At 47.3% G+C, this 18691-nt stretch overlaps 1 protein-coding gene across 2 annotated transcripts in view; it reads left to right on the top strand.

Annotated features, from left to right (window-relative positions):
• The window catches only part of TRIO (trio Rho guanine nucleotide exchange factor), a 226386-nt gene that overhangs the window by 32261 nt on the left and 175434 nt on the right, over nucleotides 1–18691 (top strand). For both annotated transcript variants that reach the window (XM_044233736.1, XM_044233744.1), the window contains exon 8: nucleotides 11056–11286. In XM_044233736.1, the coding sequence (XP_044089671.1) occupies nucleotides 11056–11286 (231 nt within the window). The remainder of the gene's footprint in view (nucleotides 1–11055; nucleotides 11287–18691) is intronic.

The following is an 18691-nucleotide window of genomic DNA, read 5'->3' as shown; positions in this document are numbered from 1 at the left end:
TGTTCACAACTCTGGGGCATGTGTCCTTGTTGGCTGTGCTGTTACAAATGAGGAGACCGAGGCTCAGAGATCAAGCGACTTGTGCCAGGTCAGCCCCTGGAGGCGGTGGAGCAGAGACACCAGCCCGGGCGGGCCGGCTCCAGGCTCTCAGCCGCCACCCTGCTGCCTCCGCGTGCCCTCACGTGCTGGGCGCAGCTGGTGCAGAGAGCCTGACGTGTGCCCGCCATCATCCACGGTGTGGTCATCAGGCCGGTGAGACCAGTCTGCCTTTCTGACTCCGGTTAAATTCCCGGAGGGGGTGCGGGTGCATGCTTGTCTTCAGCGAGGTGTCCCCCGCTCTCCCTTCATCGTGGGCGTCTGCAGCCATGTATGCCGAGATGAAAGATCGCCCGAGACTCGAGTAAGAAATACGCAAAACCCTGTAGAGGGCAGGGCACAGAGAGGATGCTTGGTTTACCCATGTCTTCCTTGACCAGAACTACTGACACTGGTCAGAATCACAGGGAAGAAACTGGACATCGGCTTTTCAGTCTGGCACTTCCTGTTTCACCAAGTGGCTGCCAGTCTCCTGTCCTTGGGCCCTGGTCTCCTGATCCCTTAGCATCCTTGGTTGAATTGAACGGATGTACGGAATGGTTGTGATATTTGCTTCAGAATGTGGTCATACCTCCTGCCCTGAAGGTTAAAATCTACATGATTATTTCCCTGGCTACCTTTTTTAAAAAAATTGTTTTTATTAACATATAATGTAGTATTTGCCCCAGGGGTACAGGTCTATATATCATCAGGGTTACACATTTCACAGCACTCACCATAGCACATAGCCTCCCCTATATCCATAACCCAACCACCCTATCCCTACCTCCCCACCCCCAGCAACCCTCAGTTTGTTTTGTGAGCTTAAGAGTCTCTTATGGTTTTTCTCCCTCCTGATCCCATCTTGTTTCATTATCCAAAAGATCTCCCACTCGTGTGTGTGTGTGTGTGTGTGTGTGTGGTATTGCTTTATTTTGTCCCTGGAATTTAAAAGGAGTCCTCCGTATTATGCTTCTTAATTTTGTACCCAACCCAATGTACTTTAGTTAATTTAATAATCTAATTTATCAGGAACTATATTAGTGATAGCCTTTTTAATTTTGTGTGCTTGCTTATTTATTTATTTATTTAATTTTTAGAGTGGGAAGGAGGAGCAGAGGGAAGGGGAGAGAGAGACTCTTAAACAGGTTCCATGTCCAGTGTGGAGCCAGCTGTGGGGCTGGATTGCACGACCCCAAAATCATGACCTGAGCTGAAATCAGGAGTCAGACACTCAACCGAGCCTCCCAGGTGTCCAGTGATAGCTTTTTTTTTTTTTTTTCTTTTTTTAAGATTTTAAAAAATCTTAAAAGACAGCGAGAGATCACAAGTAGACAGAGAGGCAGGCAGGGAGCCGGGGAAGCAGGCTCTCTGCTGAGCAGAGAGCCTGATGTAGGGCTTGATCCCAGGACCCTGAGATCATGGCCTGAGCTGAAGGCAGAGGCTTAACCCACTGAGCCACCTAGGCTCCCCGAGTGATAGTTTTTTTAAACAGTAAAATGGAAAGTTGAACAGATCTATAATTTTTTTCATTGCGTTAGTTCTTGAGGATTATTGTGAGTTCCAAAAAAAATACTAATTTCTTTCTCCCTAGCGTACCATCTCAAGGCATTGTCTGATTTTTGACCTGTAATCAGGAAAGTGAGTGTTGCCCGCCATGTAACTGGGCTTTCACTCATCTACATATTAGTGATTTCCTTGGGAACTGTGTTTGGATTTTTCTGATAGGTTACAGACCCCTGTGGGGCTGAATAGTTCGCTATTAAGGTGCTTGGCAGTAACCAGGCTCCTGTCTTAGAGGACACGACTTATGTCGGAGTCAGCCTGACCTGACCAGTGTCATTCTCTGGCTACCTTGGCCAGTTCAGTCTGCCTGGTGCCCTTGTGCTTCTGGCAAAGTACATGATTCTGGCACACTGCCTTCTATAGGAATGGGGCATCTTGACGTGGGAACTTCGCTTTACCTACTGTACAGTTTCATGGGAGTTTGTGTTGGTACAAAGTCTTAAATAATTTGATGGCAAGTAAACTGCTTTTCAGGCTGAGGGATTAAATCACAATTTTTTGCCTAAAAACGTGTTTGCAGCTGAGCTATAAACTCAAGGAAACAGTAACTTCACAGTGAAATGAACAGAAAAGCCTTCCAATAGAACAGAACAAAGTCTTTTCTTTTTATGTAATGTTTGAAATAGTTTCAGGCTATAGAAGAATGTTAGAATAGAACAGAGAGCTCCCATGTTCTCTTACCCAGATTTCCCAGTTTTTCACATTTTCCGCCATTTGTTCCGTCACTCCTCCCCTCCCTGCTCTCTGGAGTAGGCAAACGAGCTATGTGGCAACACAGCCCAGACCCAGGGCTGTTTCCCAGGATGCTGTCAACAGCATGCGTCCCACTTGGTGGACTCATCTTATTGGGTTCCTTTTACGGTGGAGCATTGTTTAGTCTTTGTGACAGTGTTCGGGAACAAAGCACCTTCGTTCTCTAGGATGACCCTCAGCCTCCTGCCCACCCAGGCAGTTTTCCTCCTGTGCTGATAAAAGCCGAGTGTCCCAGCAGGGTCACAGGATGCTGACCCCTCTTGCGCCACTGGTGTTGTTGACCTTAACCCCTCGGTGAGGTTGGTGTCTGCAAGGTTTCTCTGGTGCAAAGTGGTCATTAAAAAGATTTGGTGTTGAAGAGCATTTTGTGGGAGACCCACTGACCAGTGTTTCTCATCAGACTGCACCCGCCTCCGCCCCTCTAAGCTACCACTGCTGAGGCCGCCTGGGGCCAGTGTTCCTCCTCCACTTACTCTGTGCTCTGCTACTGTGAGAACTGTATTGTCTTTCTTTCCTACTTAATCATCATTTCAGTGTGAACGTATGGTATATTTATTGGGGTTATAATCCGAAACTCTATTTTGATGCTTAAACTGTCCTCATTTAGGGAGTAGGAGCCCCTTTTTGTGTGTGGTTTTGGGGTCTGCTTTTGGTTTTTCTAATGCCCTTACCATTATTGGAGCACGCCCCTACTTCCCGGTAGAACATTCTCAGGCTCACTCCGTTCTTTCCGGGCCTCATCCCTGGGACCCACCATCTCACTGAGGAGCTGCAGGAGTTGTGCTGTGTGGGATTTAGAGACTAAGATGGGGGTGCTCGGGAGCGCCTGTTTGCTTGTGGGGCATCCGTGCACAGTTGGGAAACCCTTGCGCACGGCTGTGTCCCTGCACTCCCTTGCACGCTCGCGCCCACCCCACCCGGGACTGCTGCTGGATCGCACCGCGTCTGTGGTCAGGACCCGCATGCCCATACCGGTGCTTCCGTTCCTAATCCAGCGCGGTGGGGCTCTTTCCAGCCTTTCCCTTTCTGTGTTTACAAATTCCTTCTCAGACCACAGGAAGCCGGGCTCCCTTTACCCCCAGATGTATTCGCCGATTGTTCAGGGAGTGTATTTTCTCCATCCGCCCCATGGATGCCACTTGGTCTGGCTTCTCTGTGTGTGTCTGCCCCCTCCTGACTCCTCGGGGCCTGCAGGGGACACCTGTGTTGGTGCCCCCAACTCCCCGCCTAGACCCTGGGAGCCATTTCCTCTATGCCAGGAGGGAGGGAGCGGAGAGGAAGGGAAGCACTCCTTTTGATTCTGAAGTGATTTTTTCCTCTCCTGAATCAGTGGTGTTCTAACTGTAGGGAGATGCAGAGTCACCGTCCGTGTTTAAGGGATGTCCGTACCAGTGGAGGTCCCTGCCGCGAGGCTTACCCACCCCAAGCCGGAGCTAGTCCTCACCCTGGTTTGAAGGGTTGCGGTCCCCCCAGGAGGCTGTCCTCCCAGGGCCACTCTGAGACCCCGCCGGAGAGCAGGACTTCACCCTTCCCTTCTCTTCTCCTCTCACTTTCCCCTTCTCCTCCCTGTAACTTTTTTCTTTAAACAGTGTCTGCAGTTTCCATTTTCTGGTGACACCGGTTTGCCGTGGGAAATCTTCCCAGCTTTTTTTTTTCCAAGTCGCAAACCCCTGCTTCTCGGTGTTGCCACGAGCCCCGGCCCGTGGTGTTGCTGTTTGCGATTCGGCAGCGGGAGTGTGCGTCTGCCCCGTGAACTTGCACTTGCTTCCCCTTGCCAGGGTCCGGGCTAATCCGAGGTCGATCACAGGAGAGTGAAGCAACAGACTCGTCTGGGGAAGCTATACTTTTAGAAACAGCATGTAGACTATTCATTTTAACACTGTTTTTGAGCAAACAATCTCATCAACCACTTTCCCCACAACTAAATTCCTGCGGAGGACTTTTAGCTCAGGAAGCCCGCGTGGCCCCGCACACTGAACACGGGGTGCCAGAGTCGGGCGGGCGTGTCTGCACACCTGCCAACGGTCCTGGCCGCTGCAGCCGTGGCTAGCGACTCCTGGAGCGGGAGGAAGGGAGGTGGCACGTCGGCCCTGGCTGCTCTGATTTGCAGTGACGTCAGGGTTTCGTTTCTGTACCAGCTTCTCCGTGTAGCAGATGTGCCGGCGACATAGTGCGCAGTTCTGGAGGTGACTGGTTCGCTGCCCATGAAGCCGGTCGGCCTCCTTCCGTGAGGCACTGCGTGCGTGGGTGACGGCATGATTAGTGTCAGCGGCATGTAAGGAAGCAGCAAACTGAGTCACGTCGATAGTCCGCTCACTGAAGCCCCTCGTCTTTGGTGTACGTGGAAGCTCGGCGGCCTTGCCGTAGAGGAACTTCTGTAAACCGCTCGTTCCAAAGCCTCATTAAGTAATGCGGCGTTGCTCTGGCTCAGGTGCTGGGGTCAGCGTTTGGCGCGGTGTCAGAGGTGCCAGCCCGCGCAGCAATCTCCGCACACCCGCAACCTGGAAGCCTTGCAAGGGCTTCAAATACGAAAGAGTAGAAAATGGCGGGCCCAGGTGGAATCTGCCACATAGCCGAGTTCTCCGCATGGACCTGATGTAACTAACTGGGCTGCTCCAGCCGTTTCCTGTTTTCATCTTCTCTTGGTTTTTCCTTTCTGAGAATCCCGGGGAGAGGTAGCAGAGAGTCAGACATGGTTGGAGGATCTGGTTGTGAGTAAGAAACCTAACAGCAGAAAGATCAAGAAACCTACCACTAGAGAACTTGGCCGGGAAAAAGAACCATCATCAGAGGGGAGCCGAGAAATCTGAAGGCAAGAATGTTGCTTTTCTCTCCGGGTAGCTTCCCTGATGCGTGGGAAAGGGCCGCTGCCGGGTCAGCGCCTTCCAGAACGTCATTGGCCTCTGTTATTGGTAGGACCTTCTTAGTGTAGCTGTCTTCTGCCAGGTTTAACCTCCTAATCCAGGGAGGAGGTGTTCCTGTTTGGCTGAGGACCACTGACCACAGCTTCAGAACGTGCGGACTCGTCGTCACTCCTTCCTGTCACGTTAGAACTTTGATTTCAGAATCATTTCAGCATGAGCTGGAAAGGCTAGTGGTGGCCGTGAAGCCATCCCCAGGCTTCGCGTGGAGGGGTGTGCTCTGCAGGCCAAGCCCTGCCAAAAAAAAAAAAAATCAAAACAAATTGTGGTGGTTTGAGTTGATGCAAATGGTGCAACTTGTTTCCTGAAAGCTTCGAAGAAGGGCTGCTGTTTCTTTGCTGCATGCTAAGTGTCGTCATTTCTCATCGTGCCTTTATATATTTTGTGTGTTTTGCTTGCTTGTTTGGGTTCTGTCTGGGGATTAACATTCCCTAGTACCTTCAGGTCTGCACCGCCACATTTGGACCTAATTGACGTATTGTAGGTCGTATGTGGTCTTTGGGAGGTGGCGGTTTTTGCAGCCCTAAGCAATAATGTCCAGGTGCTATTCCCTTTCCGTAGATCAGAGCAGCCTTCTTACTTTGTGCACGTGAGGAAGACTCCTGGTGGAGTCTCTTAGCTCTAATCTGATTTACAGGAAATGTGTAGCACCACATTGATTTACAGGAAATGTGGAGTACCCAAAGTAAGAATAGGCAAGTCTCTGTGGGGTGCGGTGGAACACACAGGAATCCAGAGCTCCCCAATTTTACAAATCTTATGTGGATTTTGATTAAAAGTAAATACTCAAGGGGTGCCTGGGTGGCTTGGTTGGTTAAGTGACTGCCTTTGGTGCAGGTCATAATCTCCGGGTCCTGGGATCGAGCCCCGTGTTGGGCTCCCTCTTTAGCAGGGAGCCTGCTTCCTTCCTTCTTGCTCTGCCTCTCCCCTTGTGCTTGCTCGCATGCTCTCTCTCTCAAATAAATACAATCTTAAAAAAAAAAAAAGAAAGAAATTCGAGGACCAGACCATTATTCTGGATTTTTAACACTTAAGAATTTTCATTTGTCCTAACTGATTTAGTTACAGAACATATTAGTTCATACACCTATAGAACATTATTAGTCTTTGTAAAATGCAATTTGCAGTATCTGTGAAGTCCTCGAGCACTGTATTCCAAGCAAAACAAAGAGCAGAACCTGAAAAAAATGGGTCAGTTTGATTTCTTCAAAAATTATAGAAGTCCTGCTCTTTGTTAATAAAGGTTGATCTTTTTCTTGAGCTATTATCCCTTTGTGGGACAGGGTTGAACTGCCTGAAAGCTAGAAAATTATTTTTAGACAAAACATATAACTTCAGTAAATTAACTCACCTGGTTCAATGATTAAGAAATCTAGAACTGCCTCACATACTATAAATGTAGCCTATTTGTTTCAGTACTTAAACTATATAGTAATATTTTGGCTGCTGTATACTTTAGAGTGTCTTTCATTATTTCTCTTCTGGTTATTTTGTACCATTTAAAAATCTTTACTTCTTTGCGATAGAATGGTAGCCTTCATAAATATGTAGTGTATTTTTTCCTTACTTAATACTACTGTACTAATGAAGGCAGACGTTTTACTGCAAGTCACTAAAATAGAAGTGATATCCTTTATGGGCTTGCTTAGCTTCTTTTCAATTGACACAACTACAAAAGCTGTACTGAGTGGGCGTCTGGCTGGCTCGGTTGGTGAAGCATCTGTCTTTGGCTCAGGCCATGATCTCGGGGTCCTGGGATTGAGCCCCACGTTGAGCACCACCTTAGGCTCCCTGCTCAGCGGGGATCCTGCTTCTCCCTCTGCCCCACCCTCCCACTGGTCGTGTTCTTTCTCTCTTGCGCATGCTGTCTCCCGAATAAGTAAGTAAAATCTTTGAAACAAAAATGAAAAAAAAAAAAAAAAAGCTGCACAGGGACAGAATTGTGTCTGAAAAGTCTGTTGGAGAAATGCTACAGTGAGCATGTGCCCGAGTCGCGCGCTGTGTGCGTCTGGTCTCAGTGGGCGTAAGCGATGTTCTCTTGCCTGGAATCCGTCTGCCACTGACAGCACCAGCGGTCACACTGACACGGGCACCTCAGTCCCTGCCTAGGAATTCCCAGAAGGCAGGGCTCTACTTGTAAGTTGTCTTATGTTGAGGTATTTGTGTGTTCACGTTGTGTGTGTGAACTCAGCCGTTTCCCACCACCCATCCGTCATGAGCCAGCGTGTTCTTCTAAACCTGATAATGGTATCTGCTCCAGAGCTCTGCTACGTATTGCAGAGACCCCCAAGGGAAGACAGATTCATTGGAATATTCTTGCTCCGATTATTTATTTATTCATAGTAGAACATTTATGGTGTCTCCCGAATGCCTGAGGGCACCTGGTGAGGCCTGAGAATTTTGTATTTCTAGTGTATGTGTTAAAACAGTGGCTTGAGATAAGGTTGCTTTCTGCCAGTGTAGAAGTCCCAAGGCTGGCATTTCAGGGCTGGTGCAGTAGCTCTGTTAGTAAGAGATCTCTGGATACAGTTGTCTTTTGCCCCTTTAGCAGGGAGGCTGCCATTCTTAAGGCTGCCTCAACGTTATTAATAGCTGCCAAAGCTCCAGTTGTCTCCACCAAGTTCTTGGGAGCAGGGAGGGGAAAGAGGCAAGAGGGGCTGAGCATACACCACCCCCTAAATGTCTTTCCTGGAAGCCCCCTCAACATTTTTTATTTCTGTGTGTTGGCTACTCTTGCTTGTAAGTGAGGTTGGGAAATGCAATTTTATACTGGGGAATTGCCATCCCTGGCGATCGGGGTTTGGCTGTCAAGGAGGGGCCAGTGGACTTCGAGGAGGTAACTGCCTCCTCTGCCATACCTCTGATCTATATCCTTCTAACACATATTCACCAAATTGTATGCTCTGTAGGTTTCTTGACTTATGTTTGTTATAAGGAGTAAAACTTAGAGGAAATATTTCTAGGAATTCTTACTAAGTTCTATAGAATGTGAAGTGTGTGACTTGGACACTGATTTCTTTTTTCTTTTTTTTTTTTTTTAAATATTTTATTTATTTATTTGACACAGAGAGAGATCACAAGTAGGCAGAGAGAGAGGGAGAGAGGAAAGCAAGGCTCCCTGCTGAGCAGAGAGCCCAATGCGGGGCTCGATCCCAGGACCCTGGGATCATGACGTGAGCCGAAGGCAGAGGCTTTAATCCTCTGAGACACCCAGGCACTCCAGGGCACTGATTTTCAATCCTAAGAGAAGCTACACCCCCCAATGATTAACAAAACATTTTCTGATGCCTGCTATAAAAAAATGTATGAATAATCTATCTTCACCTAAAGTTTATGTGTGTACACATATGTAGATCACATATATGCTACAGTATAAATTAGAGACAAAGGTGATTTATAATAAAATGTGTTCCTATAAATGCCTAAGGACATGCACAATAGAAGGAAAAAATAGGTATTAAGATCTTTATCTATGTTGGCCATAGATCAAAAAACCATTGTGAATATAGCAAGTGCAGATTGGATATGTGTTATATTGGTGACTCCGATAGAGAGAATGGCATTATTGTGCTGCTAATTTGAAATGGTAAGCAGCTCTTACAAATTTCAAAAGAAAACCAGGCACTGCCTTGCTTTGATGAACATGGTAATCGCATTCCTGGAAAAATCAGTATATGTTAGAGTAGGCCCAAAAGAAAAAAAGAAGTAGAAGGAAGGACCTACACGCGTATATGCTAAATAGAGCCCAGCTCAGACAATTGAGCAGGAAAGGTCTTCATTTCGAGGTAATATCCTGGCTCTCTGGATCCTTCCCCACGAGTCCCTTCCCAAATCCTTCACGGTGCGTCCCTCTCCACATCCCTTTCCATTGTATAGAAAATGCCCGTGTGAGTTTCAGTGAAACTGCGGAAAGCTCTCTGCTTTAGAACAGCTCTCCGTTTTCACTATTTTTGTTGATACACATGCCTGATTCTGAGTGGTTTAGTTGGTTCTTTTTCACCTGTTTTCTTTGGTTCTGTCACCTTGGCTGTTTCTGGTGACGTTTGCTGTCTTGACGTGTTTGATCAGTTTTAATCTAGGAAGGCTGACAACCAGCCTTTGTGGGGAACAGTCAGCACTTCCCACGGAGGTCTCAGAATCAGGTCTTAGAAATCAAACACATTCCATTCCAGCATGACCCTGGAAGGCTCTTCCATGGGCTCCTGGCTGCTACCGGCTTCCTGTGTCGGTGTGTTCTGTTCCCTTCCTCCTCCCGCTCCTGCGGGTTTGCCTCTGAACCCTGCTTGTGTCTGTCCGCAAGGCTCCCGTTTGCTCCTCCTTTCCATAGAAACCCAGTGAGGTGTCCGGACTCAGCAGTATCTGAGCACAGGGATCGAGGTGAGGGCTGACACAAGAAGCCCCCAGATCACAGCCTCCTACATTGTAGGCCACGTAGCTTTTCTGTTGTCTGATGTCATATTTTTTTTTCTACTGCATCTGGCATAGTCCTTTATAAATCTTAAGCAGCACTTAAATATGAAAAATACGTAGTGCTTTTCTTTCCATTTTCCACTTTTATCTTTTGCTTATTTCTTTGGCTACTGTGAATGCTTTTATTTCAATGTAATTTGGGAGTTAGCTGCCAGAGTATAGAAATAATACTGAAATCTGTTTTAAAAAATTGATGGCATTTTGGGGCACCTGGGTGTCTCAGTGGGTTAAAGCCTCTGCCTTGCTCAGGTCATGATCCCAGGTTCCTGGGATTGAGCCCCATCAGGCTCTCTGCTCAGCAGGGAGCCTGCTTCCCTTCCTCTCTCTCTGCCTGCCTCTGCCTACTTGTGATCTCTGTCAAATAAATAAATAAAGTCTTAAAAAAAAGGATACTTTAAAAAAATAATAAAAAATGATGGCATTTTAATTAAAATTTCTTTAAGTTCATGAATGAAGTAACGACACTTTATTTTTTTTTTTAAGATTTTATTTATTTATTTGGCAGACAGAGATCAGAAGTAGGCAGAGAGGCAGGCAGAGAGAGAGGAGGAAGCAGGCTCCCTGCTGAGCAGAGAGCCCAATGCAGGGCTCGGTCCCAGGACCCTGAGGTCATGACCTGAGCCGAAGGCAGAGGCTTTAACCCACTGAGCCACCCAGGTGCCCCTAAAATGACACTTTAAAATTTTTATCCTGTGAGGTAAAATTGCTATCCAACTACATCAGAAAGTTTAAGTACAGATTCTTTGCCAGGGGCTAGATAGTATTTTTTTAACTGAAGTTTTGAGATTCAGTGTTAAAACTTGGCTCCACTATGATTGTTTAATTCTAACAATATCTCCAGAGAAAATTATTACATTTGAATTTTAATTTGCAGATAACTGAGCAATGTAATTATATTAACTGACATGTGCCACTTAATGCAAAATATGATGTTTATTCACTACGAAGGGCATCAACTATCATGTATGAAAGTGAACATTCGTGCTCGCTTCGGCAGCACATATACTAAAATTAGAAAGTGAACATTCTTTTAACTCCGTGTTCGACCACATTTGGTTTTGTGGCATCACTGGAGAACTGAGGGGTTTGTTTTAAATTTTATTTTTTTCTTTATAAAATACGTCTTTGAGTAAAACTACAGTTCTATTTGTGTGTGTGTGTGAGTGTGAGTGGTGTGTGTGCGCGGGCCCATGTCTCCGCACGCACTGCCCGGGTCCCGGCCTGGGTATAGCGGCGGCCCTTGGCTAATCGCCCCCTGTTTTGTCGGAAGGTGAGCCAGGACGGGAAGTCGCTCCTCGACAAGCTCCAGCGGCCTCTGACCCCCGGCAGCTCCGATTCCCTGACAGCCTCTGCCAACTACTCCAAGGCCGTGCACCACGTCCTTGACGTCATCCACGAGGTGCTGCACCACCAGCGGCAGCTGGAGAACATCTGGCAGCACCGCAAGGTCCGACTGCACCAGCGGCTGCAGCTCTGTGTGTTCCAGCAAGACGTGCAGCAGGTCAGTCTCTGGGCGCTTTGCCGCGGGAGGACGGAGCTGGGTGCTTGGGGAGCGCGTGCCATCCCGGGCGATCTGTGCTGAGAGCTCAAGCCGGGGAGATGGGAGGATCGCACACATACGCGCGCACGCGCACACGCGCGCACAGCCGCTTTGCTTTCCGTGAGTGGCCGTGGTGCTGCCGATGTGCGCCCGGGCTTCCGCCAGCTGCTAGCTCGCGTAGGCAGAGCGCGTGAGCCGGGGCAGGGCCGCCTCTGGGGACTGGGGCATGTGCTCCTGAAGCAGGTCGTCCCCAGTTACACTGACTGCTGAGAATAGTGCCAGAGGGGCTTCCTCCTGGTTCCCTCGCAACTCAGCGTCTCTGTGTTCTCTGGTTCCTGGAGCAGTAAGCTCGCCGCGCGTCCCTTCCCACTCGGAAGGCCCTGAGGTTCCTGATGCGCTGTAGGTGCTTAAGAGGTTCAAGTCTAGTTCACAGAAAGTGGAGTTAGGACTATCCGTGTCTAAGCAGTTTTCATCTTATTTGTTACTGTTACAAAAGTAAGCTTAAGCCTAGACCCTGGTACTGTTCATGCCTTTCTTATGGGGTAGAGAGGATTGGCCTGCTGCCAGGGTTTTGAGAGTTAAAGCTGTGGTAGCAGGTACAGTACGGTACAACTTTCGTGAGAAACAAGATAATAGTTGTGTCCTTGCTCTAAAATAGAGGGGAAAAGGGTGTGGATGAGGTGTTGACGCTGGGGCCGGGAAGATCCTGGGGTACGTGTGCAGGGAAGCCCGAGGAGGCCGTGGGCGGTCACGCTGGTAAGTCTGGAACAAAACCTCTCTCTCTTCCCTGAGCGCCCAGGAGCATTGCTCAGACATGTACAGGTTCAGATTTCATTCCCCCTACCTCGTGTCATCCAAGGGCCAGTGGGCTTTCCTGCTCAGTGGGCCGAGATTGTGGAGAGTCGTGCTGTGTTCCAATGAGCACATAGACTCTCCTGTATTTCGTTGAACATCATTCTTCACATAATGTGAGCCTGGTGAGTTCAGAATACTTTAAATTGCTCTATAACTTTTTTAATTTTCACATACAGTGCTTTGATTCTGCTTATGGGTGTTTGAGTTCTCTGAAGATTCCATATACCAAGTGCCTCAAAAATGATCATTTTGATGTTATTCATGTTTCTTTCCAATGCTCTTTTAATTAAAGAGGATAATTGCCAGGGAAAGAATATAGCTTAGGGAGTGAACAGGGAGAGTCAATGTCAGGGAGTTATTTGTGAGAAAAGAGGTGTTGTGGTTGAAAGCATGACTATTAGCTTCTCCTAATTGTCTAAAAACTTCTATAGACCACGAAGTGTTAATAGTTTCAGTGCAATTATTAAAGGATTTTCCCACTCACCTCTCTGTCCCTTGGATCAAGTGTTCTTTACACGCGCATGGACCAGCATGCCGTCTAGACTTATGTCTGAAGCAGCAGCAGGGGCTCCCCTTCCCGGGTCACCCCAACTTTGAGGGCTACACAGGGTGCCAGGCGCATGAGAATAAGCCATTGGGCAGTTTATGGTGGGGGGAGGCACCTTTGGGAATAGGCAATGGGGAATAGGCTGAGGAGTCTAGCCATCTAATTTGGCACCAAGTACTTAATGCCCTTGAATTTGAAACACCAAACATTACATTTTATATGTAGAAAGGTAATTATGATAATTATGAGACCAGTTCTAGATTTTTTTTTTTTTTCCTCAAACATCAGTAGGTTGGGTTGGATCTCAGCGGAGACAGTGTTTGCAGTACACCTAATGCATATATGGTCCTATTAGCATTCCATAGAAAATAGATAATTGCTCTTTAAGGGAAACATTCTTTTGATTAAATGATCTGGAATGGTCTGGACATGTTATGCAAACAGGAAATTGCTGTGTAGGCTTGACTTGTGGAGCAAGAACTGAAGTTGATAAGATTACGCAAAGTAAGCACTTTACCTCGAAGGAGTCCATAGGCTGTCAGAACCAACAGTGTGTTTCTGAAACTGAAGCAATTATAACACGTGGAAATTTTTGCTATTTTGAACATATAGACTGGGAGAGGTAAGCTGAGAATAAATGGAAAAACAAAACAAAACAAAACAAAAAAAACCCAGTAGTCCTTATCAAAGACATTGTCAGCCGAAGGTAAATTTGTAAAGATGAACACAAAATCCACAAAAAATATTAAGTCAACTAGGTACCACAGGTGCTTTTAAAACTGCTTGGTTGTTGCTGAGAGAAATGATGGAATGTTGACACTTTTATGGAAACAGCCCTCCCAAAGAGAACAGAGGACGTGCTTGTTTGTGGAAAAATCTTCCAAAGAATAGAAGCCAGAGGGTCAGTAGTATGTTCTCCAGGAAGAATGGCATGATCTTCGAAGCATGAATAATTTTGGTTTAGTGTTCAATTTTTTTTTTCACAAGGTAAGGGAATGTTCTGATTTCTGCATGGAAGGTGTTTCAGATACCCAGACGCTGGGTGGGGGCAGGGGCGGAGAGGCCCCCTGCTGCCGGGCCCCTTGCCTTTGGAGGAGTGGGCTAGGGACGGACTCAGACACACATGCTGCTTGCTGGCAAGTAGAACCCTTCGTCACTGTTGACTTGAAAAGAAAACCAGTACCCTGCCACCTTTCTTGTCAGTAGAGCAATGGATGTGCTCCCATTGCCTTGCGTTCACTGTTGGAGCCGCGCTCCGTGGGTTGCGCTTGCGTTCCTGCCGAGCAGTGATCTCCAGTGTCGCTCCTAAGGCAGCAGTTTGGCTGACCATGTTCGAGGGCGAAGATGTGTGTGGAAGTAGCCCACGGTGGTCTGCTCGCCCGCTTCTTTTCCTCCTCCCGCTGCAGCCTGCCTGCCTCTCACACGGGTGCCAGTTACTCACTCCAGCACGTTGGGCATGGTGGATGGGCTCCAGAATTCCCTTTCCTGAAGTAGGCAGCCCTCCCCAAGAAAGCCTCCCACCGCCACCCCCGCCAGCGAGTGTGAACGTCACCCCTTTGAGTTACTTCATGGAAGAACTCCTTCCAGGCTGATGTGGGGCCATTAACTGAGAAAACAGTGAGACAAATCCAGTATCTTCTAGATTCTTCTCACCCACATTTCATTCCTTTTTCTTTTTCAAATGTGTGACACTCAGACATACAGAGGTAACTGTGCTGCATATGTCAAAGGTCCTTTTCTCGAGGAATTGTAATCTAGTAAAAGCAGATCATTTGATAGTCTAATAGATTATACCATAACGTGCTCAGATTTAGTGTTTAATGCCTCTGGTTGTTGCCAGGTATAAGTTCGCTCAGGCGTGGATGTGAGTCATGCCTCCGACGGGGTTAGCTGGCGAGAAGGAGGGAGTGAGGGAGGGAGGGAGGGAGCTGCCCTTCTCCATGTTACCTGACTACCTTGCTCAGGCATCTTGAGGGTGAATATCTGTGCTTCAAACGTGGGGGTTCTAGAAAGCCTCTTCCGTCTCCGTGTCAAATGTCGGGGGTCTGGTATACAGGGCAAGTGAGGAGACCCGTAATAGAGGCGCAGGTTGTGAACACCTTCACGGGAGAGGTAGGTTTGGAGCTGCTCGTTGAAGGATGGGTAGGAAGTCAGCAGACCGAGGACCGGGCAGCGGGAACTGTGCTGAGATTCGAGGCCCAGAAGGCCAGGGCCTGTCCACAGAGCGGCAGGCAGCCCGGCGTGGGCGGAACGGAGGGGCGTGGAGGTAGGAGACGGGGCAGGTGCTGGGAAGGTGACCTCATGATGAAAGCTTGCGACGTGGCTCTGTAAGCGTCGGGATGCCAGTGAAGGGGCACGGCACACCTTGCCTGAGCGCTGTATGTGGGTGCCAGGGCCCGAGTGACTGTGAGGCTTACGCGAGGAACACGTACGTGGTATCCGGCTTGTCTCGGTGCCTCGGGTGCTTGCTCACGGGTCCGTTGCTTGCCTCTCTGACTCTCAGCCGCTCTGTTGAGCCGGCGCTTCCCCCCGCTCTGCCGAGCTCACACCAGGCAGGGCCTGTGCCTCGTGCATTTTGACTCGATGCTCTGGGCTGTGGGGGGTGGAGGACAGGATGCTGCATGGGTTAGAAAGCTCGCCCTGTTGGCAGTGTGGCGAGTGAGGTGAAGGGAGGGAGACCACGGTTGAGGAGACAGGCTGAGTACCCTCGCGGCCGTCCATGCGTGTCGCAGAGGAGTCGTGGAGAGCAGCAGCGTGAGGTCCATGGGGCGCTGATGTGGGTTTTACTCACTGGTGTTTCCCAAGTGCCAAGTTCAGTATTTGTCAAATGAGTAAATGGATAGATGAAGAAATTTAAGGAATTACCCAATTTTTCTAATTAAAGATTCTTCTGGGTTAAAAGCTTATTTATTCTGGAATGGGGGTGGGTTGGCCTTATGTTGGAGTCAAATGGTCTAACTAGGAGATCTGCTTGAAGGAATAGGAGTGTTGTTTGATGTTGGGGAATCAGGAGTGGCTCAGGAAGGAAGGGATAATTTCAGTGCCTGGCAATTGTGCAAATGCAGTGAGATCTTAGTACGGATTTTGGCCACTTGAATACAAAATGAGGGTCTTAAGTGCTGCAGGGGGAGGGAAGTCAGGATATGCCATCAAGGCAAAGAAAGAGGTTTCAGGTGCCCAGAAAAGCTATTTTATTGGTTTCCCTTGGGTCCTACCTAGGCTGCTATCCTTATGCCACTAAAAGCCATCTCATTGTGATGCTTGATTTAGGAGTTCTTGGTTGGTATCACCTATAATGGACCTAGCTTTTGAGCGAAGGTTTCTGAACCTCATTGTCCTTTGCTCATTAATTTAAGTCAGGAGGGTGGGTTTTCCTCGTCCCACTCACCAGAATCATTATATAGCTCTAGCTACTTAACATGCTCTTCTGTTTACATTCCCACGCTCACAGTTTTGATGTGGCTGGTGGTAAGAGTGGTTAGAGGATTACCATCTTTTCTGAGAGCCTCTCCACTGGAATTAGGGAGTGCTGGAGGGTAAGTGTTCGGGGAGCTGCTGGGGGCCAGTGGAGGCTGGCGCGGGTCTTCCTGGTGGGTTTAGAACCAGCTTTAATTACCTTTTGTGGTAGTGACCTCGGGAGACACTTGACTGTGAGGGTAATCTTAGTATCCAAGCTCAGAAGGAGCTAAAAGCCAACAGTGGGTGTTCAAAGGGTAGGAAATGGGTGAATTTCTTCCCCCCAAGTAGACAGAATCCAGGACTATAGGATACATGAGCTGGCTCTGTGAGCCAGCAGGACAGGGAGCTGGAGCCCAGGGAACTGGGGCAAATCGGAAGTGAGCAGGGAGCAGAGGTCATCAAGCCCTTGAGGACCTCTGTGCTGAGGAGCAGGAGAGCCCAGAAAACCCCAGGTCCCATGGGATTCCCTTTTATTGAGTGCCAGCCACATTGCCTGGGGCTCCGAAGTGGAAAATGCACAGGGATTAGCTGGACAGGGGATAGTGCACGCCTGCAGACGTGTTCAGTAACGAGACTAGCTGTGCATAAGAACTTCAGTGTCCCAAAGTAAGACCTGGACATAGGAAGATTTGGGGGGGTGGTGGATAACTCTGGACTCTCTTATATTCATTTCCAAACTAGGAATGGGAAAGATACAGATTAGCCACTATTGACAGAATAATGATTTCGTTGGAGTTTGATGGGAATATCCAAGATCAAGACTATTTATATGAATAATAACCTACCTACCACCCTCCTCCTTCCTTTCCTTCCTTAGCTTTTTTGTTTTCTTTAAGAAATTTCATGTACTTATGTAATTAAAACTAGGGTTATAACCATGAGAGCTGGTGATTTAAATATTTTTAGAAGATAGATGGGTAGGTAGATGATGTAAAAGTTTAAAGTTCCACCAACTCCTCTTTTTTTATTAAGTTTTTAATTTTAATACCAGTATAGTTAGCACACAGTGTTACATTAGGTTCAGGTGCACAGTGCAGTGACTCAGCAGTTCTGTAATCCCTCGGAGCTCCTCATGATAAGTGTGCTCTTTAATCCCTGTCCCCTTTCCACCCTCCTCCCCCCACCTCCCCTCTGGTAACCATCTGTTTGTTCTCTGTAGTTCAGAATCTCTTTCTTGCTTTGTTTCTCTCTTTTTCTTTTCCCTTTGCTCATTGGTTTCTTAGATGCCACATAGGAGTAAAACATGGTATTTGTCTTTTTCTGACTAACTTATTTCACTTAGCATTATACTTTTTAGCTCCATCCATGTCATTGCAAATGGCAGGATTTCATTCCTTTTTATGGCTGGATAATACTCCATTACATAGCTACACGCTCCCATTACACCTCTTTAGTAACCTGTCAGTGGATACTAGGCTGCTTCCATAATTCGACTGTTGTAAATAACGCTGCTATAAATATCAGGGTGCTTATATCCCTTTGAATTAGTGTTCCTGTATTCTTTGGGTAAATACCCAAGTAGTAGTGTGATTACTGGTTGGTAGGGTAGTTCTATTTTTCATTTTTTGAGGAAATTCCATACTGTTTTCCAGAGTGGCTACACCAGCTTGCATTCCCAGTAACAGTGCAAGAGGGTTCTCCATTCTTCTGCGTCCTCGCCAACATCTGTTGTCTCTCATGCTTTCAATTAGCCATTCTGACATGTTTGAGGTGGTTTCTCATTATAGTTTTGATTTGTAGTTCCTTGGTGATGAGTGATGTTGAGCATCTTTTCGTGTGTCTATTAGCCATCTGTTTGTCTGCTTTGGAGGAATGTCTGTTTGAATCTTCTGCCCATTTTTAATTGGCTTATTTGTTTTTTGGGTGTTGAATTGTCTAAGTTTTTTATGTGTTTTTTGGATACTAACACTTTATCAGATAAGTCACTTGCAAATATCTTCTCCCACTCAGTAAGTTGCCTTAAGTTGCCTTTTAGTTTTGTTGATTGTTTCCTTCACTGTGCAGAAGTTTTTTTTATTTTGATGAAGTCCCAATAATTCATTTTTGTTTTTGTTTCCTTTGCCTCTGGAGGTATATCTAGAAAAATTTTGCTATGGCCAGTGTCAGTGAAATTATTGCCTATGCTCTCTTGTAGATTTTTATGGTTTCAGGTCTCACATTTAGATCTTGAATCCCCACCAAGCCCTCCTTGTGAGCCTTCTTCATTGACTCATGTGTGTTCCCTTCTAGCCCAGAAAGTGTACATGGAGCACGTGTTCCTGACATTTCATATGCTCTTGGATTAAACAAAAGTAGCTCGTAAGGTGCCTGGGTGGCTCAGTCGGTTAAGCATGTGACTCCTGATTTTAGCTCAGGTCCAGATCTCAGGGTCACGAGACTGAGCCCTGAGTCAGGCTCCCACTCATCAGAGAGTCTGCTTGAGATTCTTTCTCTCCCTCTTCCCCTCACCCCTGTGTTCAGGCTCTCCCCTCCCTCTCAAAATAAGTAAATATATATATATATATA

This window comes from Neovison vison, chromosome 1 (genome assembly GCF_020171115.1).
Source record: "Neovison vison isolate M4711 chromosome 1, ASM_NN_V1, whole genome shotgun sequence".
NCBI lineage: Eukaryota > Metazoa > Chordata > Mammalia > Carnivora > Mustelidae > Neogale > Neogale vison.
The sequence above is the reverse complement of the archived record's forward strand: the minus strand, read 5'-3'. Positions and strand labels throughout refer to the sequence as shown.